A 24,343-nucleotide genomic window follows, 5' to 3' on the forward strand; every position below is an offset into this window, starting at 1 on the left:
ACCCAGCCACATGCTCACTACCCTCTCTTCATAGAATTGTGAAGCAAATTCCAGATGGCATATCATTTCATAGGTAAGGAGGTGTATGTGTCTCACAAATTCTTTTCTTTTTTAAAATAAGCTCTACACCCAGCGTGGGGCTTCAACTCAGGACCCAGAGATCAAGAGTCCCATGTTCCACCACCTGAGCCAGCCAGGCACCCCTCAAATTCTTTTAACATAACAGAACCATTATGGCAGCTTAAAAAAAAAAATCCTTAATGACAAATCTAGTCAGTATTCCAATTCCTAAGTGTCTCAAATATCATAGGTGATGTTTAGCCATGTCTCTAACTGGCCTGTCTGGGACACAAATAAGCCCTCCACAGTACAATTTTGTTCCTTGTTGAAGAGATCAGGTTACCGGACTCGTAGGTTTCCCAAGTTTTGAGTTCTGCCGATGATGATCCTGTGGTATAGTTTAACATGTTCCTTTCCCCCATTACTTCCCGTAATCTGGTTGTTGGACATAGAACCTTGATCAGAATCAGGTTCAATTATTTGGCAAGACTATTTCACAGGCTTTTCAAAGATGTGATCTTTGTCCGCTGTCTCCCTGGTTTCATCCCTCTCACCAGTCTGTAAACTCCATGGGATAAAGGACATAGGGTCTGGCTCATCACTGACACTCAATGAGTGAAGAAATGTTAGAAGTATACCACCACACTGACTAACAAAAACATAATAGCCCACCCTCCTAATCATGTATAGATAGCCTAATGTTAAAATGTTCCCCGAGAGGCAGAACAGTAAGTTCCCAGAGTACAGAATCAAAGGTCAGGCCTTGCAGGAGTTCTAATCACTTACAGCCTTGTGACTTTGGGTCATTACTTAATATCTTTGGGATTCAGTTTCCTGCCGTGAGGATTCAATAAGAGGTAAAGAATATTCAAGGCTCAAAGCTGTGTAGAGAAAAGCTCGACCCAGATGGCACCAACTTCAAATCTTTTGGGGGAAGCAACACAGAAGCCTCTCATTTCTAACATATATTTGAATTTTTAAAATCTAGGAATTCACATTTTTATGAAACAAAAAACTTTAGGAAAACAGAAGACTCAAAGCTATCTCCGCTTGTTAACAGAGTACTTTTGGGCACTGTTCGAAGACCAGAAGACAAGTCAGAGGATCCTCTCCTTGAAAAACTCACAACCCAGAGCAGAGGGAGGGGCTGTCATGACAGGGCCCAACACACATAAAGAAATGACACGCTTAGGAGGAAAAAAAAAAACCCAAAACCCCATATCTAGTGCCCTGGGTGCAGGGTGGGCAACACCAGTGGCAACAGATATGAAGGCTGGGCCATGAGAGGAGCATGGCAGTGCCAAACAGGACAACTGAGGAAGAAGCAACAGCACACAAAAAGACCCATGGGATAGAGCCCGGCTCATCGCCAGAGCCGCAGCAGCAGAACAATGAGATCTCAGATTAGCCACAAAGGAATGACCAACAAATATGCCAGAAAAACATGCAGGGGCCACATGCCACACTTAAGATCTAGGACTACCTCTATGGAGTGAACAGTGAGGCACCAGGGATACATTTTTGACTGGTAGATAAGATCAGAGCTTCCTTTTGGAAGGAAAAGAGGTAGATCAGAAACTGGGCCCACCTTCTCTTTCACTAGTTCACAGGGAGATAAAAATGGTGCCCCATCCACCCAATCTTTCAAAACGTGAATACTAGAATCACCCGGGCCAAATCCGATCTGTCCTCTCATTTTGAGCCCTATGCTGTGCCCGAACCCATCAATGCCACTTCAGCACCCTTTCTTGCATCTATCCACTCTTCCTACTCCTACCTCCTATGCCTTGGAGGGCCACCATTCTCTAGCACTGGTCCATGAGCTTCCTCTCTGACATCTGTTACCTGCCCACAGACCTCCACCTTTCCAACCTCACAGCAAGGCAAGCATGCTCACATCACTCCCCTTCATCCACACCATTTGTGAGACATATTATTGCTCAACATGAAAGAACTGAGGGTCCATCATTCAAACAATCACTGACAGTCCCTCAGGCACCATTCTAGGCACTTGCGGGGTATGACAGAAATTAAAGCCAGAAGGAAAAAAAGTCTCCATCCTTACAGACATCTCAATGTAGTCAGGTAGATGAACAAGTAAGACACACAGAATGTCAAAGGATAAGTGTTATGGAGGAAAAGATAGAGCAGATGGGGGATGCCAGGTGGCAACAGGGTCTTTTAAATCAGTGGTCGGTCAGGGAAGGGGCCTGAGAAGAAGTTTGAGCAAAGACCTAAAGGCAGGCAAGGAGCAAGCCATGCAGGTGTCCAGGGAAGAGCACTCCAGACAGAAAAAGCAGCAAGTGCAACAGCCTGAGGCTAAGCATGGCTATGGTCCTTGAGATGGGTGAGGAGCCAGGGTAGCTACAGCAGAGAGAGAATGGAGAGTGGGCAAAGGTTGGTGAAGCAAGCACAAACTGCTCAAGGCATAATATGAGAGCCTCTCAAAACAGGCAGAGACTTTGGTGGCTTTCTAGGAGTGAGGTCCAAGCTGAGAGTTGAATGAGAGGTAATTAACAGGAAAAGCCAACTGGGCCCACTAATATATACTGCGGGGGGGGGGGGTGTTGGGGGGGAAAGGGGTGGCAAACACTGATCATGCAAATGCCCAAAAGCATAGCAGCCAGAGATGGGCTGAAGAGAGAGATAAGAAGAGCAGCGAGAGTTAGAAAGCCAGGGAGACACTAGTCTGGAACCCAGAAGGGCAATGGAGATTCTTGAAGAGTAGGTCCTCACATGATCTCGTGTGCATTTTGGAAAGTCCAGGCAGGATGTAGAGATCTGACTGAGGGTGGTAAAACTGGAGTCAGAAACACACTTTCTAATCTGCTGGCCTCCAGCATACAACAGCAAAAACATACGTGAAAAATTAATTGAAACCTAAAGACACTGCTGATATAAATACATCCTTTAACAGCATAACAGACTTAATTCATATCATCAGCTCTTCCAATGACAACTTAAAAATAGAGGTCCCAGCTCCTTCCAGTAATAAACATTGTTTCTCTATACACCTGCCAGGGAAGTTTCACTACTGAGGTTTTTGAGCTATAGGCCAGCACTCAGCTTAACCAATACTTTACAATGTCTATACTTGTCTGTTTTGTTGAAACCATTTAAGTATTACAGAAATAAGAAGCTTTGAAACTCATATGTGGCCATTTGCTTTTTGGATGGCACACTTCAAGGACAAAACTACTTTGTGGTCTGTCTTGATTTTTTTACCTAGCAATCCAAATTGCATCAAATCAATCAACTCCTTCAAAAGCTATATTGCAACCAACAGACAAATGCAAAATGCTGACAAGTCCCTGGGGTAACCAACATAAGTCTTTTTCTCCCCCAAGAGCTTAGTGTAAACTATTCCTGAAAAAGAAATTAACAAATCATACAAAGACAGTGTGTAAAGTACCAGCCTAACCCTCCTCTCAAGTCGCCTCTTGCTTTTGTATTTCATACACTTTATATTCTTTTTACCTTGCCCAGCAATACAGAGAGGTACAGTAGAAACTGCTGCTTGCTTCACTTTCTATTACTCATTATACTTATACACTTGCAATGTTTCATCATTAACTTTTTATTTAACATTTGAGTTAAGTATGATGAGAAAAGCAAAAGGAAATAGCCCTGCCTGGCAAACACGGTCTTGGCTCCCCAATTAAAGGAGGGTGACCAGGACGCCTGGGTGGCTCAGTCAGTTAACCACCTGTCTTCCACTCGGGTCACAATCCCAGGGTCCTGGGATCCAGTCCTGCATCAGGCTCCTTGCTTGGCTGGGAGCCTGCTTCTCCCTCTGCCTGCCGCTCCCCCTGCTTGTGTACGTTCGCACGCTCGCTCGCTGACAAATAAATAAAATCTTAATAAAAAATAAAATAAAAATAAATAAAGCAGGGTGACCTTAGGCCAGCCCCTTACTTTCCATACTCAGCTTCTTCCAGAGGATCCCTTTCTGCTCCAATGTGACTTAAAAAAAGAGGCAAACAGGCCAGATGCTGACATTAAAATGGTTTGTTTGTTTATCCTAAATCATATGCCCATTTATTCAACATTTAGTGAGCACCTGCTATGAGGAGGCACCAACAGAGCCTGGGCCACCCAAGGCTATGAGAGTCCTATCTCCAACAGCTCATCCCACAGAGGAGAAAGGTCACATATGGCCATTAAAAGCCTAGGTACTCTGTGCTCCAAAAGGAAGGACAAGCAGTGCTCCACGTTCACCAACAGTCCACGCAGAAGTCGGAAGGCAGGATAGGGCACCACATATTTGGGGAACAAAGACACACTTATTGAAGTCCACCAGAAGAAAAGAGTGAGGCTCAGGAAACTAAAAAGCTTACCCAAAACTGCAAACATTCTAAGGCAAGCCAGAACAACAACAAAAGTGTACACCAGAATATGGGAGTAGAAAGCTCATATTTTCAGTTCCTGATGATTAATTAAAGTGTTTACTTAGAAACGTTATTTGCTCCAATTAAAAAAGGGCAGAGCAAAATAAATTTAGATAAACTTCAGCATCAGCTTAGCACATTCTTTTATATGTGCTGGTGACCAAAAAACCCTCTATTTCACGCAGCACACATTTTATTAGTGTCCATACTCTCCCAGGACTTCTCAGTAAGTCCATCCCACCTACTTTTACATGTTTTACACTGACGCATCAAGCCATAAAAAGGGAAGTAACTAATTAGTTTACATTCTGCCATCGGAGTAAACTTGTAAAAGTTGGGACTACTTATGGGAGGAAAGGACATCCGAGTAGATGGGAGGCTCAACCCACTCTTCCTTAACTAAAGCCACAGAGCCTCATTTCTGACATCTAGTTCCTGCAGTTCTGACTTACTCTTCATTGGGTTCCTCACATTTCAGCAGGTACTCGCTGTTTTAACAGTTCCACATAAATTACTTGCAGAAAAACTATAAGCTGCCATACCTGGTAGCCTGTTTACTTTATTGTTTCACTCTAGTGTTTCCAAAATACGCGTGGACACACACGAAAAAACTGCCTCTCATTCTTCAAAATTCAGTTACTTATCTGAAACTCTTAAACTGGACAGTTCACTGCTGGAATCAGCGGCCAGTCTAATTGGTAGTAATGCGGGGGGGGGGGGTTGTATTGAATAGATCAGAGCTCTTCACAAAAGCTCTCACCAGTTCACAACCACGCAGTAAGCCCTCACTTTACCAACCATCAGCCCCAAACTGAAGGCTGCTGGGCGTCTGAGAAAATGGAAGAAAAGAAAAGGAAATGACTCAAAGTAATCGTGCTTAAGGCATGAGTCCTCTTCACTTCCAGTCGGTAGTTTAGATTTGAACTATGGCCGGCTGTGGGTAGAAGAGCACACAACACCAGGCACACATGAAGGGCTGTGCACACAGGGCTTGCTCCCCTCGCGTTATTGTCTGGAGTTGTGCTTTTTTAGTGGTGTTGCTCTCTTCCTACTTCCATATGGAACTAGGACATTTCAAACATTTGAAAAAAGGAAAGTTAAGGTCCCAGCCGCATAAATGGGACGGCTTCTTACCTAACATCTCGATAACCTTATTTAAAAACACATAAAACGTAGTCAAGAGAGTGGGCGCGTGGTGCCTTCGAGAGGTGCTGAAGCTGTTTAGTGATGAAGGCACCTCGGTGTGTAACTCATTTAAAAGTCAAGGCCTGCAAAACCTACGCGTGGGTTGTCAGCGCCGCACAACTTCCCTAACGGAGCCCCGAGTCCACGCCTTAGCGAGCCGGCCTCTCCTCCCAGGTGCGGCGGAGCCCCGCACTCAGCCCACCGAGGGCGACGAGCGCCAGAAGGGCGGCCGTGATACTAAGTTTCCACCTGAATGTCAAACCTGGGGCGCCTCCCGCCCTGGGCGCGGAGGGAGAGCCGGCCGCCGCCGCCGCGGGCCCACGGTCGTTTTCCCCAAACTCAAGACCAGCATTCTGTAAATGCCGAGATTTCCAACCGCCCTTCTCGCGAGTGGGGCCAAGCCAGCCGTGCGGTCGGGGGCACGGTCCTGAGGCCTCGGGGCTCCTCGGCGGCGCCAGGGGCCGGGGCGGCGCGCGCCGACAGCCCCGGGCGGGGTCCCCACGCCCGCCCCGCGCCTCCACCTGCCAAGGCCCGGCCCGGCTCCAGGGCGCCCGCGCTGACCAACGGCCGGCGTCCGCCAGTGTCACCCGCGGACCCTCCGCAGACAAAAAAGCGCCTCCCCGCCGGCCCGGCGCGCCCCTCCCACCGCCGGCCCCGGCCCGGGCCCGCGCCTCACAAAGGCCGACCCGGCCCGCTCGGCGCCGCCGCGAACAAAGGCCGCCCGGCCCGCAGGCCGGCACAGGTGCAGCCGCCGGCGGCCGGGCCCAACATGGCCGCGGCCGCCCGCCGCCCGGCCCCGTTAGCCGCGGCCGCCCCCGCCCCGCCGGCCTCCCGGGTCCTCCCGCCCCCCCCCACCCCCGGCCCCTCGGCCCCTCGGCCCGTCGGCCCCTCAGCCCCTCAGCCCTTCCGCCCCCCGAGCCCCTCGGCCCCTCAGGCCCGCGGCGGCGGTTGGGCCGGCGGCTCCAGTGACCTGTTGTGCGTCGCATCCTCCGGCGGCGGCGGCTCTCCGGGCGCGGCGGCTCCGGCGGCGGCGGGCCGGGGAGGGGGCCGGGGCCGCGGGGGAGGGAGGGCCGAGGGAGGGGAGGGGGCGGCGGCGGCGGCGGGCGCAGCGCGGCCAGGCCGAGGCTCTCCGCGCGCGGCGCCGACCCCGCCCCCGCGCCTCCCGCCCGCCGCCGCCGCCGCCGGGCCGCCGCCGCCTCGCAGAAGCCGCGGGAAAGTGCGCGCCGCTGATTGGCTGCCGCGCTCGCGGGGCTGCGGCCGGGCTTTTCAAATCCGCGCCGGGCGGGGCGCGCGGCCGGGCGGGGCGCAGGGCGGGCGGGGACCGGGCTGGGGGCGCGGGGCGGGGACCGGGCGGGGGGGGCGCGGGGCCGGGGCCGCGGGACCCCGCGAGCCGCCTCAGACCAGCACGGAGCGCGCGTTCCGCTCCCGCTACTCGGCCGGGCGCGCTCCAGGCGGCGGCTAAACCCAAAGCCCGGAGCCGGGAGCCCGAGGCCGGAGCCAGCGGGCGCGAGGTTACGTCACGGCCGCGCGCCCAATCGCCGCCTGTGAGCCGGCCCCGCGCGATCGCGGCCCCAGCCTGGGCGCGCGGCGGTGGAGCGGGACGTGGGCTCCGGCGCCGCTCGCTCCCCGCCACCCGGCGCGTCCTGCGCTCGCACGTGCCCCTCGGACAGCCGTCCGGTGGCCAGCGTGCGGCACCGCGGGGTCAGTCCACGAGGGCCGCCAGCCCAGCACCCAGGTGGTCACCCACGCCCCTACCTCGGGGGCAGGAAGAAGGCGCCCGCCCGGGACTGGAAGCGCGGTGCCTCGGGGAAGGCGGAGGTCAAGTTCCAACTGCCCCTGCATAGGGAAAGCCAGCTGGAAGCCCCAGAGGAGCCCCTCCACTCACACACGCGCACACGCACGCCTGCGCTCCTGGAACCTACAGTACAGACTTGGCTTACATGGTCCCAAACAATGGGAGGGCGCGCGGAAAACAGACCGGAGGAGGATTAGTCCGCGCAGCATGATGGATGGTGCGGAGTCTTCCTGCAAAGTGTCTGCAGGGCGTGGATTCAGCCACCGCCCTCACCCCCCAGACTCGAGTCTGGCCTGGACCTGGGCCGAGTGGGGGATCTGTAGTCATCTGGGGGATGTGCCATTCCAGTGAGGCTTCGTGGGGCAAAGGGACAGGGCAGAAAAGAAGATCACTCTGACTGTGCCAAGGAAGGTGGGCTGCTAGCATGGACACGGAGATGTGCCACTCAGATCCCCTTCCAAACAGGGTCTTCCTGCTCAGCCTCCGGTTGCCACCTTCTACCGGCCGGCTTCAGCGGCAAAGAGCCATCTCACCACGGGTCTCCTTTCCCAGGGCAGCCACATCCAGTGACTGAGGGGAAGGAGGTACAAAGACATGGTCAGTTCCTCCAGTGTCGGACTCTGGTAGGAGACACTACAGAGAAGTTGGCACTTCAAACTCTCCATCTTGACCCAGACACAAGCTGCTTCCTACCAGAGCAGGAACTAGCATAGGGCAAGCAGGGGCAGGGATGAGACCCTCCCCAGTGTCTCAACTGAAAGGAATTATGGAATTGCTCACTTTCAGCCAAGAAAGTGAGGTCCTAATGTGTGCTGTGCCCTAGCAGGGTGCTAGAGATCCTGAGAAACCAGAAGAGACACTTGCCCCAGCAGTCACTGCCAAAGCTCACTGGGAGTTCCTGGAAAGGTATCTAGCTGGGCAGTGGCTCATTCACATTTGTATTTTGCCATATTACCCTTCTGACTGTAGGGAGGAGAGGTGCCCTCTCTGGGCCCTGGATCCCTCTGAGGCACAAACTTGAAAACTGCACCTTTTAAATCTTGCAGTACAGGACAAATACCACCATATCTCCTCTGATTTCACAGATTTGGAATTAAATCTCCTCTGGAAAAAGAAAAAAGCATTTAGAATGGTGTGATCAATATGCAAATTTATTCAAAACATGCAAATGTGCGTTTAGATTTTCCTGAAGAAAGTTATTTGGGGCTGGCTGGTCTTTTCCCGCCCAGTGCAAGCTTCCTTCGGCCCAGCCTGACTGTCTCATGGAGGTCCTGAGTCCTTTTCAGCAAGTCTGGCCAGGAGGACAGCCCCCAGCCCTGCACACTCCAGGGGCCTTGCCCTGTGGGGGCCATATTTCCAATGACTGGGCCCCCCACAGGTGCTCACAAGTGAGGCTCCCAAAGGTGGGCTATTGTCCCTGGGGCAATGATTTCGGAGCATACAGAGCTTGGAAATTTGCAGAGTCTGGGTAGTTCCCTGGCACTACAGGCTGAGAAACCATGTTCTTGGAAAACAGGCCTCAGGCAGGTGGGTGAGGGCCCTGCGAGGCAAAGCCCCAAGCCCGGTAGGCCCAGAGGGATCCTGCCCACCCAACAATGGCAGCAGGGACTGAACCTTGTTTGGGTCTCTTTGAGACTCCTGTCATTTCTCTGGATGAAAATTCTGGACTCAAAGGCAGGTGATTGCAGATGATGGAGGGATGACCTGCTCTGGCCTTTTTGGGGGGTTCAGCTGCCCTCCATCTCAGCTCCCACAGCACACACACACACACACACACACACACCCAGCTCTCAGGCCAAGGCCAAGCTAGCTGCGCAAGGCCTTTAGGACCAGAGGACTCCAGGCCTGCCTGCTGGACCTGGGACAAGCCCCACAACAACAGAACAAGAGATCAAGATTTGTGGGGAGTCCCCTGGCCACAAGGTCTGCAGCTGTGCTGCCTCTGGCGGCCTGCCTTCCACTGATCACCCACTCCGGGCATACAGCTCAAGAAGGCACAGTGCAGGCTCCCCTCCCTCTTCTCAGTGCAGCCTTGGCTGAAGCGCTCTCTGCCTCCCTGCTCCTCCTTGCCACAGGTCCTGCAGCTCATGGCCTGACCTCCCTGTAAGAGCTGCTGCCAAAGGCAAGGCCCAGGCCTCTTAGCCAAAGGAGCCCCCTCCCCTGCCAGGGCCAGGGTCCCTGAGGGGCCAGGCTCATTGCTGTTTCCATGGGAATGCATGCACTCTGACCTCAGCCTTTCTCCATCCCTGGCCAAATAAAGAGGGCTTCCAAGTGGAAACTGGCAGTCTTAAGCCACCCCTCCTCCCATGCCCCAGGTGGCCCCTGCCTCCAAGGAGGGGAAGAAATAAAGGCCCTTCCCCCAGCCCAGGCAGAGCAGTAGGGGCAGGGGGCCTCCCCACATCCCACCTTCTCAGAAACTCCTTCCCAGCCCTCTCCATTCTGCTCTCCAGACTGGAAACTTGCCTTTTCCAAGGCCTGGCTCTGCCTCATCTCCCACCTGGCCCAAGGGCCACTTCGGTCCACTGGGACAGCCCACAGGAGCAGGAGCTACAGCCACCAAGAGCCAGCAGGCAGCACTACAAGGCTCCTTAGGGTCACACTGGCCAACCCTCCATTGAGTGGGGGTCCCTGTCAGGCAGGGAAGATGGACATGCAGACTGAAACCTGGCTGGGGAGCCTCCTGTCCAAGTCCTGGCTAAGAGGCCTGAGCAGAAGGCTTCTCCACCCTCTCTGCCCACCCCTCTCTCCTTCCACGTTGGGGCTGACCCCAGTTCCCCCCAAGAGGCCTGAAGTGCCTGTCATCAGAGTCTCAGTGGTCACCTCCAAGAGCAAACAAAAGCCCAGGCCCAGGGTCCAGTCCTGGGGGCAACCACAGACCCATCTTGCCCCCAAAAGCTGCTTCCTTCCTGGAGATTCCACCTGAGCTAGCCTAGAAACCCGCCCCCCCCCAGGAATTCCACTTCCTAAATCCCCTCTAATCCAGCCTCTCTCCAGTAGGAGAGTCCATTCTATGCATTCAACCAGAATTTTTCTAAACCACAAAACGGACTGAGTCACCCAACTGTTTAAAATCGTGCTATGGCTCCCCAGTGCCTCTCACACAAAACCCACTCCTCAGCCAGCCTTGTGTTGGACTTTCAGGAGCAGGAAGGACATCCAGCTCTGCTTCTCTGGCCCAGCCCTCTCCCCAGAGCTCTTTCAACAGCCACACACATCCACCCTGGGCAGGTATCAAATTGACTTCTCCCTCTGTTCGCATGCCAGATCTTACCTGGGATAGTACTTTCTCCAGAAGCCTTCTCTGACTCCTCCCAGGCTGGCTGAGTCCTCCTAGGGGTACGCACAACTCTGTGTTTATCTCCACGTGGTACTGCTGCCTAGGGCTGGACAGCCAGTCTTCTAGTCCTGGTTCCCCATGAACAGGTTCCTTAGGGCCCCACTAAAGTGCCACAAAATAACACAAAGTTATTGTTTCACCGTTCTGTAGACTGGAAGCCTGAAGCCGAGGCCTATGTAGGGCCATGTTCCCTCTGAGGCTCTCAGGGAGAATCTTTCCTGGCCTCTTCCCAGCTTCTGGTGATGGTGGGAAAGCCTTGGTGCTCCTGGGCTCCTATCAGCATCACTCCACTACCAGGTTCTGTCTTCACATGGTCTCCTCCCTGTGTGTCCATCTGTTTTCTCTTTTCTCTTTTTTTTTTTCAAGACTTTATTTTTAAGCAATCTCTACACCTAAAGTGGGGCTCAAACTTACAACTCTGAGATCAAGAGTCGCTTGTTCCACCAACTGAGCCATCCAGGGTCCCCTGTTTTCCCTTCTCCTAAGGATGCCAGTCATTGGATTAGGGTCCACCTAAAAACTTCTCTTAATTTGATTACATCTGCGAAGACCCTGTTTCCAAATAAGGTCGCATTCACAGGCAGGGGAGTTAGGACTTGAACATATCTTTTAGGGGACACAGTTCAACCCACAACATCTCCCTTACTAGCTGCACGACCTTGAGCAGGGTGTGAGGCGTCCGTGTGCACAGTGTGGCAGTAGTACAGTACCCCCTGCGGGAGTGCTGGGAGGAAGGAATGGACGGTCCCTAACGGCACGTGGTCCCATTTGCCCCGCTGCCCTCCCTCGAGAAAGCGCGGGGCACGCCTGGCCCGGGTGATGGCCCGGGCAGTCGCCGCGTGGGTGCAGCTGGGCAGGCAAGCTCGCACGTTCTTGCCGAGGGATAAGGAGGCGGCGCCCCAGGGGCGGAGGTTAGGGACCTGCCCCAGCCCTGGGCGCAGAGCTCCCGCCGTCCTGGCCCCGCCCCACAAGTCCCGCCCGTCCCATTGGCCAAGCGCCGCGAGGCCCCGCCCACCGGCCGGTCCCGGGCGCCGCTTCCTGCGGCGGACCCTGCGCGGCCGCGGCCGCCGGGGTTGCCGCTGGCTGGGTGAGTCTCGCGGCTGCCGCGGAGGGAAGAAAGCGATGCTTGAGGACCGAGGGCAGTGATGAGAAGACGGGAGACCTTCGCCAGGCCGCGCCCACCCTTCCGGTGGCCTTTGCACCCCCCATCCTCCGAGGGGACTGCCTCAGGTCGAGGACCACCCAGGTCAGGGCGCCACTGCCAGCGCTGCCCACTCACTCAGGCTTTGGCTAAAGAAACATTGTTTTGTGCTAAAGTAGCGCTTCTTTTTCTAATTAAATTAAAACCCAAAACAGCAAAGAGAAGAAAATGAAAGTTCTCCCCAAGCCCTGGGCGTGCCGCTACGTGTGAGCACTGGCAACGCTTGGGGACCGCTTTGGAGCGCTTCTGTTCTGAGCCTGTGACCGGCTTCACCAGCCTGAGTTGGGGACTGACCAGAGACAGCAGGAGCGGCCGCTCAGAGCCAGCCTGGTGGGCAGGCACACAGACACAGAGCCTGGCCTCTCTTTCCCTCTCTCCTGACCCCAGACAGATGGATCACTTTTATTTTTTTTATTGTAATGTTTATATTTACAGAAAAGATGCACAGATAACAGTTTCCCCAACTGTTTCCCCTAGTCGCCACAGCTTACATGGTAGCTTTGTCAAAACTAAGAAACCAACATCAGTCCATTACCACTAACTAAATTCTAGGCTTTATTTAGAGCTCACCAGTTTTGCCACAAATGTAGAAAGACTTGTCCTTCAAAAAAGCAAATTTGATTGAGGCTATAACAGAGAATCCTGTAACTAACTGGCCCTCCCACTGTCAACAACTATTAACATGGACAAAATAGATGAGGGAGCTATTTTCAGGTGTGAAAAAAAAAAGGAAATGCAGGACTTCAATCCCCAGTGAAGGGAAATTCCCAAGGTACACCTTGACCACCCAGCTTTGTACTTGTTGGCAGTCTCCTACCATGGCACAGGGAGATGGGGTCCAGCAGGGCACACTGTATGCCTGAGCCGAGGGCCAGTGCTGCTGCTGGAACCTGTGGAGAGGGCACTGGAGGACAGGCGAGTGTGTCAAGGGGCATTGAAGATGTCCCACTATCCTTGGCTGAGGTCGGGGCTGCACATAATTGGGGTGAGGCCCCCAAACTTCCCAGAGAACAACTGTTTTGGGAGCTCTGGGCTAAAGTGAACACCTCGTTCAAGCCCATGAATGCCCCTGGCATGCGGCTGACACACTAGGATCCATGCCCTGGGAACTGGAGCATCCTACAGCGAAACATTCTCTAGACACATCTTGTCTGTTATCTATTGCTGTGTATCATGTTACCCCCAAACTTAGTGGTTCAAAACACAGTAAATATTATCACACGCAGTTGCTTTGGTCAGGATTGGGAACGGGTGAGACAGCTAGTTCCGGATCGCAGACAAGATGATGCCCAGAGCTGCCATCATCCAAAACCTTGGCTGGGGCTGCAGACAGGCTACAGAGACAGCTTTCCTCAGATGGTGCTGCCCGTTGGCAGGAGGCTTCAGTTCCTCCCCATGTGGGCCTCTCCACAGGCTGCTTGAGTATCCTCCCAACACAGGGGCTGGCTTCCCCAGAGTGGGGATCCAAAGGGAGGAAGGCAGAAGCTGCAGTGTTTAGTGATCGAAAAGCACATATTGTCATTGTCAAAAAAAAGATAACGGAATCTAGAGTCTATAGCGTATCATCCACAGCAATCAGTGAACAATAAAGTCACTCAGCATACAGAGAAAAGAGGAGATGTGGCCATTATCAAGGAAAAAAGGCAATACAAACCAATCATAAGCCCAGTCTGAGGTCTGACGGAGAAAAACTTTTAAGGCAGGAGTTTGAAGATATTCAATAATTAAAGGAAAATAGGGTCTAATGAGTGAAGAGAAACCTCAATAGAAAAAATAGAAGCTGTTAAAAATTACCAAATGAGGGACACCTGGGTGGCTCAGTCAGTTAAGCATCTGCCTTCGGCTCAGGTCATGATTCCAGGGTCCTGGGATCATGTCCCGAGTCAGGCGCCCGCTCAACGGGGAGCCTGCTTCTCCCTCTGTCTGCTGCTCCCCCTGCTTGTGCTCTCTAATGAATAAATAAAATCTTTTAAAAAATAAAACCTTTAATTTTAAAGGTTTACAAAAATATACATTTGCAGTCACACTCACTCAGCAATCTAGCTTCTAGGGATCTGTCCTTGAATCCGTTATGATTAAATTTAGCTTTATATACAGAAACTCCTTCAAGTAACAGTGGCTGAGAAAAGGTAGATGTTTTCTTGCTCTTAGGTAATACAAGTCCAAGGTCAGCAGTCCAGGGGCTGTACTCTCCATCACATCAACCACAGTACTTGGCAAGCAGAAGGAAGCAGAAGGGTCAAGGGAGGCCGCTGAATGAAACCCAGAAACCCAAGGTTCTGTTATGGAGAGACAGGGGGAGAATGGGCGCTGCTGTGGGGAGCAAGTAGGCTTAGTCTCAGCCCCATAGACACCATTCCCGCATACTCAAGGACCCAAATGAAGGTCTCTTCCATACTCTCTAGTCCAGGCCACCACCACATCGGTCATGTAGGTTGTTACAAAGCAAGAGAGGGCTGGAGGCCAGTACCTGCCCCTTCTGCTGCGTGTGCCTGGCTAAGGCTGTTTTCAGTTGGAGGAAGGCATGCCTTTCCCCATGGCGCTCAAAGGTATCCTGGCTCTCCACCCCAACGGCTTTGCCCTCCAGCCTCACTTCAGGTCCTTCTCCTGGGCTCACATCCTAGCCCTTGCCAGGGCCAATAAATGCAAACCACCCACCACCCACCATGAGCATCCCTCTCTTGCCAGCTCACCCGCTGTGGTACCCAACGGCCAATGCCCTTCAGGACCAGAAGCCCCCACAGGCCAGTGGTCCTGCCACTTTCTGCAGTCCCGAGTTTCTCCCACCTTTTCCTCCCTTCCCCTCATCCCCATTTTAAATTTCCCAGTCAAGTCTTATGGCCACTCTTTTGCACAATTCTTAAACTCCACTGTCCCTCTCTTCCTTCATCACACTTCTGGGCAAAATTCCAACCCTGTCAAATCCAATTTCACCTGCTCTGAGTCCAATCCTGGCCGCAGTATGGCACACAGACGAGTCTTCCTCTGATACCCTGATCCCTAAGCTGACCCCTAACCTGATTCCCTAACCTGATGTCTAACATGACCCCCACCCCCCAGATCCCTAACCTGACCCCTGACCTCATCCCTAGCCAGATTCTCTAATCTCCCTAGCTGGGGCATTTGTGCTGCCTGAATAATATCCCACCCTGTTTCTCTGGACTCTTGTCGCTTGTGTAAACATGTAGCGACTATGGAAGATTATGTTCAATTTGTGGGGAGCATAGAAAAAAGAAAAAGGCCCATAAAGAAAGAGAAGAGAGAAGAAAAAAACCAAAGAGTCCATGATACAAAAACAGACCCACTGTGCCAGGACTCTGTGTGCTTGGACTGCTACCTGAGTAGGTGTGGGGCAGGAGGGCGGCCATTCGCGTGGCATTAAGGGTATGGATGGCAAGCTGGCACCAGATTTCTACTTGTTTTTAATTATTTTCCATTAGTAAGTAAGCTCTATGCCCAATGTAGGACTTGAACTTGTGACCCTAAGATCAAGTGCTGCATGCTCTATGGATCGAGCCCGCCAGGCGGCGCCCCTCTACTTGTTTATATTTCTTTTGTTTTTAAAGATTTTATTTATTTGTTAAAGAGAAAGCACAAGCAGGGGCAAGAGGCAGAAGGAGAAGCAGACTCCCCACTGAGCCTGATATGGGACTCCATCCCAGGATTCTGGGATCATGACCCAAGCTGAAAGCAGATGCTTAGCCGATTGAGCCACCCAGGTGCCCCTTTATATTTATTTTTATAAATTTAAAATGCTTACAACAAGCACATGTTCTTTAACTAATTAGAAAACCCAATAGAGGTATTGTTAAAAATGTCTTTCTCTAAAAATCCACCCTGGCAGTGGAGCTGCAAAAAGCATCACAGATGTGTGTTCAGAAGCACCCTCCCTACAGAGACCCTATCTTTGGCTTCTCTCATGCAACCTAGCTGGGCCACAGGTGAATCGTGCCAAGGGCAAGTGAGCATGGTTGCCATAGTTCCTCACACCAGGTCCTTTGGGCAATACAGAGGCAGTTGGGGCCTTTCCCCCATCCACTGTCCTTCAAAGTCCTGCAGACACTTACAGCATCGTTAGAGACCAGCTTTGATTCTCACCCACTCTGTGGAGCCTCCCTTCCTGCCCCTTGATGGCTTTGGAACAGAGCCTTCGGGAGCTGAGGGCCAATGTCAGCTACTAGCTGTACTGGCACAAGCGTTCTCCTACACTTTGGGCATTGGTAGGCCAGTCCTGTCTGATCCTGAGCACCTGTTTGCCCTGACTCAGACCTGACCCTGGGGTGGGGGGACAAGAACTGTCCTTCCTTATCCCACCATTGCCTCCTGGGAGATGTATAGGAAAGGAGCCTGGCTTTATGGTTTTTTGACCTTGGAGGCCTCAGTTTCGGGCATTAACGTGCTTAGATTAACTCTGCGTATGATGTCTGTAGCGCTCACTGCCGGGTGCCAATACAAGCACTTCCTCTCATCGCCCAAGTGCCCTGCACTAACTAGTTCTATTCTCTCCCACCGGAGATGGGGTGGGGACTCCAGGCCCATCCCAGTCCAGCATCTGGAAGCCCTGGAAAGGAAAAAAACTGCAGGCAGGCTATTTCCTCCTGATGGTGAGGGCCGAGCCTCCTAGGTAGACATGCCGTTCAACCAAATTCAGTCTCTCAAGAGCCTGCTAAGATTAGGAGTTCCACGCTCCTGTAGCCCAGAGAACAGACTTGCACCGAGAATGCACTGCCAGACCTTCCCTAAGCGGTACCCTGGGATTAATTACATCAGTGAACAAGAGATAGGCAGATGAGGCCAGAAGGAGGTAAAAGACCTTCCAAGCAAGGGATGGAACGGGGAAAGCAGAGTGGCGAGTCCCGAGGAAGAGCCTAGTGCCACTGCGCGTGAGTGCCGGCTGGTCGAGTGGTCTGCTGGGGGAGACCGTGTCCACTGGGCCCAGGGGCCGTCCACCCCTTTTCCCCCTGCCTGCTTTCCTGCGTCACTTCATCCGTCCCCGCACGACCCTTGCGAACATGACCCCATCTTAGAAAAGGGGAGTGTGGGCTCAAAGGTCCGCGCTGGGTGGAAGGCCTTCTGGGAGCAGCGTGTGAGCTCTCAGCTGGGCGGATCAGGCCGCGCAGTGGGGGCGCCGCCCTGGACCTGGATCCGGACCCGGACCCGCGGAGGTCCCCCTCGCGGCTGCGCGCGCCAGCCCGGGATGGGACCGACAGCGAGCAGAGGCCCAACCACACAAGCCGGGCCATCAGCGTCCCTCCGCGGGGCCCTTTCCGGAGACCCCCTGAGGCGCGCACAGGCGCCCAACACCTCGCCGCCTCTCCCACACGGAATGTCCCGGTACGCATGCGCGGCCACGACGGGCCCCAGAATGCCGCGCGGCTTCGGGAGGCCGGCCCTCGCGGGGCACGCCGGGACCCGTAGTCCGCGGGGACTCAGGCCCGCCCCGCACCTGGCGGGCGGCGGGCGCCGGAGGGGCCCAATGGGAGTGGCGGCCCAGCTGCCCCGCCCCGCGCCGACGGACGCTGTGCCGGGACATGGCTGCCGCCGGTGCCGGGTCCTTGAGCTGAGCGTCCGTCGCCGGGAGCCAACCGCCGCCTTCAACCGTCCGTGCGGGCGGGCCGAGGCGCCGGCGGGCCGGCGAGTAGCTGCGGCCGCCGCGCAGGAGGAGGAGGGAGCAGCAGGAGGCCGGAGCGGCCGCCGCGGCCGGGCACATGGCGTCCATCTTACTGAGGAGCTGCCGCGGCCGGGGGCCCGCCCGCTTCCCGCCGCCCCGCGCCGCCGCCCGGAGGGGTAAGCTGCCGGCGCTCCGCCGACGGCGCGGGGCTTGGGGCCGGGGCCGGCGGGGGGCGGGAGCCGGGGTCGGAAGGGGCGGGTGGGGGTTGGGACAGGGGCTGGGGCCGGCGGCGGCGGGGGCATGGGGGCCGGGGCTGGGCCAGGGCTGAGGCCTGGAGCCGGGGCCAGGGCCAGGGGTGTTGGGAGCACAGGAGCAAGGGGCCGGGTGTCCGGGCGGGCGGCCGAGGGCCGCAGCTGCCCGGCGGGGCCCCAGCGCCGGACGGTGCCCTGGTGGGTGGGTGGGTGGGTAGGGGTGCTAGGACGCGGCCCGGGGCTGGGGTCACGCCGGCTGGGACCTTAGGCCGCCTCTCCCCTCCGCCCCGCCCTGGCCAGCCCGTTGTCGGGGTGTGGGTGCCGCGCGCGGGGCGGCGGCCTGTGACTCACTCGCGCTGTGACCTTAGCCGCCCGGCTGCTGGCCGCGGCGTCCTGAGCGGGATTTGGAAAGTTTTTTGAAGGGAGCGCGCTGACGGCCAGCCTTAGGACTGTCTGGGCGCTGCTGTCGTGGTTAAGCTTGGTGGAACGTGGTGTTCACTCATGAGGACAGTCGTGCCCTTGGGGCACGTTTAGGACTCTTGAGGTGAGATGACCAGGGTCTGGCAGAGACGAACCAGCTGGATCTGCGGGCTTGTAGGACATCGGTGGGACCGATATCTCTATAGTACTGTTGGGTGTCTGTAGAGGGGCCTCAGGCCTTGCTGGGCATGGCCCCAGGCGAGTCCCTTGGTATCCCCAGCCTCTGTGACCCTACCCTAACTCGGGGCTCTTAGGTGTCCACACGTTTCCTTTTCTGATTCTTTTTATATTAACCTTTCTGAGTTTGTTCCTTATCTGTTAAGATTAGGACTTCCCTTATGAATATTAGAGACTCGAGTGAAATATATTTTTCTTTCTTTTTTTTTTTTTAAAGATTTTATTTATTTATTTGACAGAGAGAGAGAGAGACAGCCAGCGAGTGAGGGAACACAAGCAGGGGGAGTGGGAGAGGGAGAAGCAGGCTCATAGCGGAGGAGCCTGATGTGGGGCTCGATCCCATAACGCCAGGATCACGCCCTGAGCCGAAGGCAAACGCTTAATGATTGCGCCACCCAGGTGTCCCACGAGTGAAATATATTTCAAAGTACTTTACCATTCACAAAAGCAAGTACAAGAAACGTGATTCTTGTAATTTTTAACAGTAACGACTGGTTGACTGCTTAGAACTTTGGAGCCATGGGAATGGCACTGAGCAGCAGGAATTGAGGGTGTGAATGGTCTGGGTGTCCAGGTCCCTCTGCTGTTAGAGTTCTGCTTGTATCTCTTCCCTGTTAAGCATGGTAATAAAAATACTTCGGCCACTTCAGGTTTCTGTAGCTGTTTACAGTTTAAAAGTGAGTGGAATTTGTTTTTGTGGTTGATATCTTTCCGGGAACACAAATGTTTCTTGTAGTTTAGCACTGTTCTTTATTACACAGGAAGGGGCTGAGAGTGGGTCAGACAGCGGGTTCCCTTCAGGACCAACAGGGAATCCAAAGCCCAGGAGACCCAGGACTGGACTCTGAGTCCAGTCTTGAACCCTCCAAAACGACACTCTCGGCTGGGCACAGTAGCCCTTTTCTGCAGCACATTTCCCCAGTACTAACCTTTTCTGTCAGTGTGGCTCATTGTCACGATTAGTAAACCAACATTGTTATTTACTGAGCTCCATACTGTATTCAGATTTCTTTTATTCTGTCCCACACTTTATTCTGATTTTTTTACTTTGTAATTAACATACTCTCTATTCACATGTGTTTCTTGTATTGGTACCTTTCCTTTATTGTGTGCATATTTTAATTACGATGTCTTGCTGTGTCCCAGGACCTCATCCAGGACACCATATTACACGTGGTTGTTATATCTATTTAGTCTCGGCTGCGACACGTTTCTCAGGCTTTCCTTGACAGTTTTGAGGACTGTTCAGCTCTGTTGTAGAATCCCAACCTTCAGGGAGGGGAGGGGGTCGGGATTGAAATCGATCTCCAGTGGCCTGGGGTGTAATCAGTCATGCCTAGGTAATGAAGATAAGAAAAGAATGTTTGAATAGGGAGGCTTGGAGTTGGTGGCATCTGCAGATGCCAACCCCCCCCCCCCAGCGACAGAGGCTCCTGCACTCAGGAGTCTTCTACACCTTGCACTGTGTACCTCACCGTCTGGCTGTTCCTCATGTCCTTTATAATAAACTGTAATAGTAAGTAGAGCATTTTCCTGAGTTCTGTGTTCAGAGAATTAATAATACTGAAAGTAGTGGTGGGAGCCCCCAGATTTGTAGTTGGCAGAAGTGTGGGTGACCTGGGGATCCTACTTGCAACTGGTGGCCGAAGCAGAGCAGTCTTGTGGGACCGAGCCCTTAATAACCTGTGGGTGTGCATTAACTCTGGGTAGGGTCAGAAAGAACTGAATGGTAGGCTGCCCAGCTGGGGTCAGAGAGTTGGAGAATTGGTTGTTGGGGGGGGGGGGAATTGAAACAAAGGGACTTAAAGGAGGGAATGGCCCATCTGTGGCCCATATCCCAGAGTCCTCCCCCCGCCCCCAATCCCCCAGGAGCAGGCTCCTTGGAGGTTTTGGGAAAGCCTTCAGAGTGGGGAGATTGTGGGAAGGGGCCAGGTAGGACAGGGGATGTGCGGTTCACACAATATAGTGATGGGATGGCAGGCCAGGGAGCTCTGGGAACTGTGACAGCTTGTCTCCTTGCTGGGGGGAAGGTGCAGGGCCGGGAGCCATTGTTGAGCTATGTTCTTGAGGTGTGGGGCTGGCCCAGGTCTGGGACACTTCTGTTTGGTCCTCAGCTGGAGTAAGAAGGGCTTGGTGTGACTAAAAACGTATGTTTGAAATACAAAAGATTACTTTATGAATCATGGTAACCACTTGGGAGCCCAGACCCCAGCTTAAAACAAGGTTGTCGCCTGTACTACAAGGTCCTCCAAGGTCTCCAGAGGTTCCACCGGGAGCAGCTTGGGTCTCCCCTGCCTGGCCTGCTCAGAGGGTGTCTGGGAGCTGGCACCTGTCCCCTGCTGTGCCCGTCTTCTCCCTGCTCACGCTGGCTCCCAGAGTGAGCCCTCAGCACCCCACACCTGCTCTGTGCACTCCTGCTGCCTGAGGGTCTTAGGATGCCAGCCTGCCTTTCCAGCCTTGCTCCCTGGCAACCTATCAGTATGGTGCCTCTGGCCCCACTGCCCCCAGTATCTGTCTTGTTCCTTCCACAGGTGGTTTCCACAGCACAGGGTTTGATCACAGGTAAGCTGAGCATTGGTCTTGAGAATGAACTCTGAATTTATGCTTAGTGGAAACCACATTGAGTTAGAAAAAGTGTCAAAAATACATCAAAATCCTGAAAGTGTGCTGTACACTCAACAGTAGTGTTTATCCAAGAAATAAATTGCTCTTGGCATTTGTTTTACCAATAATTCTCATAGCCCTCACCCCTCCTGTGGGCAGAGAAGGCGTCGGGTTGTTTGGATGGGGCCCTTGCTTGCTCTGGAGCTGTCTGTGCCTTGGGGGTCCCATGCAACCTGACATCAGCTGGAGTGAGTAGGGAGGGAATGGTCCTGCCTGGGGAGACCCCCGGCCTGGGCTCTGTGGACCTGGGCTGGAACCTGGTGTTTCTGGTTGGGGTGCGTGAAGCCAGGGGCTGCCTCAGATTCTCCTTCTTTACTAGGGCTACCCCAAGACCCCATGTTCCTAACTGGACAGACCCTTTACTTAGCAATACTCTGAAACCTTCCAACACTCAGAACAGGCTTCCGGAAATTTATTCTGCAAAAGAGACTCTAAAACATGGTATCAGTCTAAAGCCCCTGATTTGAAACTTACGTTCTTGTTTTCTCCTTGTCTTTGTTGTAGGTAGTCTGAGAGATCCTACCTGTCTTGGCTGTGCCAGCACTGTGGGGCTGATAAGCCACCTGTAAGTCAACGACGTCACTGTACGTCCCTTTGAAAGTGGGAGCTTGGAAATGCTTGATTGCTGTGTGACTCCTGATTTGGGGGAGACGGTATAGTCTACCTTCCTGTTCTTTGTTTTTATTCTTTTTAGCCATTGTCTTTGCATTTTGAAATATATAACCTCATATATTAGTGGATCTTTGGGAAATAAACATTCATAATCCCAGTACCTGTTGTGAATATAATTACATTTCGGTGTATTTTATCCTAGTCTTTTTTTCATGTGTCTTTTTCAAAACAGTGCTGTGGACTTATCGTGCACCGTGTGCTTTTCCACACTTGCACCGCTGTTGTCGGTGGCTTTTCATGTACTTGTGCAAAAAGACACAGGATGCACCAGGCAGCATTGTAGGTGTGGGACTCTGTCAGTGAACACATTAGACCCTCCCTTGAACCCCATTTGGTCCTTCGCGGAACATCAGGTTGAGCGAGTGCTGGCCACAGGGCTCGCCCCCGCCTGGTTCTGGGGACACATCTGGAATGTGGTGGACTTAGCTTTCCCTGTGAAGGTACTTTTGTGAGGCTGGAGGGCTTCCTGGAGGGAGTGGCATCCATGCTTCCCTGTCCACTGATGCACATGGACTCAAACTTCCCTCGGGGTTCCTGTGCTCTCCCACCCAGCATTCCCTCTGCCCAGCATCCCCAGGCATAGTTTCCTTCTGATCCCCCCGCCCCCACCTGTGTGGTTGGATGCTCAGACCTCTCTCCTGACTCCCAGGCCCTTGTCCACTTGCCCCCAGATATCCACAGTAGAGCCCATCTCTCCCTTTGGACATCCCTGATTCTTCCACTCGGAGAGCGCAGACCTCCTTCCCAAGTGCCGTCCAGCTGGCCCCTCACAGCCACGGACCCTTGGGGTCTTCTGAGTTTTCTTATTCATTGGAGGTTGTTCACTTGTCACCTTATCTTGGCTATAACACTTTTTTGGAGAATGCTTCCTGGAACAGATCTACTTCCCTAAAATAAAAACTACATAAGTCATGCAGGAACACTTGGTTGATGGTAAAGCAAAATTGTGCTTAAACAGCGGGCTTGTGGGGCTTTTCTTGCACGTGTGAGTGTCTCTGTGGAGTGCGGTTGGCACACATGCAGCGTCTGGTGGGGACACAGCAAAGTCTGTCTCAAAACCTCTCCCAGCAGCAGTCCCTGCTGGCCCCTGCCTGTCACAAGAGCACTCCCACCTGACTCTTGGGTTTGATTTTATTTTTAAAGATTTTATTTATTTATTAGAGAGCACAAGCAGGGGAGCAGCAGAGGGAGAGGGAGAAGCAGGCTCCCCGCTGAGCAAGGAGCCTGACGTGGGACTCGATCCCAGGACCCTGAGATCATGACCTGAGCCGAAGGCAGACGCTTAACCGACTGAGCCACCCAGGTGCCCTGTTCTAGGGTTTGATTTTAAAGATTTTATTTATTTTAGAGTGGGGGGGAGAGGGAGAGAGAGAATCCCAAGCAGACTCCCCGCTGAGTGTGGAGCCCAACATGGGGCTCCATCCCACATCCCCAAGATCACCGCCTGAGTTGAAATCAAGAGTTGTCCGCTCAACCAGCAGAGCCACCCAGGGCCCCTGGGTTTGATTTTAATTAGATTTCTCTTTTGACCAGTGTAAGTGTTGTTGTCATGGAATCTCTCTTTTTATGATGTGGAGCCATTGAAGAATGTGCATAGAACATCTTTACTCTTGCCAAAGTGTGCATTTCTGGATTTAATTCTAAAGCAAACTCTGTAATCCGCGGGTAGCATTTCAGGGGCCTGGGGCCCAGTGTGAGGCTGGAAACAGAGTGGGTGGTGATCCCGGGGTGCAACTTATGCTTGCCATAAAGGATGTAGCCTCGTAAGGCCAGCTCTTGGGTTTTTTTCAAGATGAGCCAGAAGTCTGGGTGTTTGTGTGAAGTCTCTGGTTTCTAGGTACTGACCTCTAAGGCAGGTTTGAGGACTGCCCTGTGGACTGCTTCGCCCGCATGAACCACCGGGGGTGTGTGGGGGAGGCAGTGCTGCCAATCAGCGACCCTAGCAGCCTGCAGAGCCTTCCGTGCCTTTTTCTCTTGCATGGGGTGCTTGTCGTGTCTGGGTGGTCTGCACCTGACATTTACCCCGGTGAGTCCTCCTGCTGGCTTTTATCTGCAGGGGACCAGCCTGGAACACATCCTTTCTGGACAGTCCTCCTGGGTTTGCTTTTGAATTATTTCAGTTCTAAAGTAGTCTTTTGGGGATTATAACTGGAGTATCCTCAAAACCATAAAATTGGGGCTCCTGGGTGGCTCAGTCGATTAAGCGTCTGCCTTCAGCTCAGGTCATGATCCCGGAGTCCTGGGATCCAGGCCCTCGTCGGGCTCCCTGCTCAGTGAGAAGCCTGCTTCTCCCTCTGCTCCTCCCCCTGCTCGTGCTCACGTTCTCTCTCTCAAATGAATAAATAAAATCTTCAAAAAAAAACCCATAAAATCATTTGGGAATATTAACTGAAAGGCGCCCGCAGTTTCCCAGGGGTAAGCTGTTTTCTTTAGTAAGCCCTTCTCTCTGTTTCAGGAAGAGGTCTGTCATTTTCTTTATCCGGCCCACACCTGCTGCCCTTTAGAAGGTGCCCAGATCTGTT

The 24,343-nt window shown here is 53.5% G+C and overlaps 2 protein-coding genes across 3 annotated transcripts in view; one reads left to right on the forward strand and one right to left on the reverse strand.

The window, feature by feature from the left end:
* Positions 1 to 6,748, reverse strand: part of NSD2 (nuclear receptor binding SET domain protein 2) — an 89,134-nt gene extending 82,386 nt beyond the window's left edge. Inside the window, exon 1 of one of the 2 annotated variants that reach the window (XM_087864344.1) lies at positions 6,604 to 6,748. The gene's annotated coding sequence lies outside the window, so the exon portion shown is untranslated. The remainder of the gene's footprint in view (positions 1 to 6,603) is intronic. The other variant, XM_087864343.1, reaches the window with a different exon arrangement.
* A 10,779-nt stretch (positions 6,749 to 17,527) lies between these two features.
* LETM1 (leucine zipper and EF-hand containing transmembrane protein 1) overlaps positions 17,528 to 24,343 on the forward strand; it is a 37,715-nt gene continuing 30,899 nt past the window's right edge. The window contains exons 1-2 of the mRNA XM_045774759.2: positions 17,528 to 17,753; positions 21,654 to 21,714. Of these exons, the coding sequence (XP_045630715.1) occupies positions 17,675 to 17,753; positions 21,654 to 21,714 (140 nt within the window). The 5' untranslated portion in view covers positions 17,528 to 17,674. The remainder of the gene's footprint in view (positions 17,754 to 21,653; positions 21,715 to 24,343) is intronic.

Source organism: Ursus americanus, chromosome 8, assembly GCF_024610735.1.
Source record: "Ursus americanus isolate L20-20 chromosome 8, mUrsAme1.1.p, whole genome shotgun sequence".
Classification (NCBI taxonomy): Eukaryota; Metazoa; Chordata; class Mammalia; order Carnivora; family Ursidae; genus Ursus; species Ursus americanus.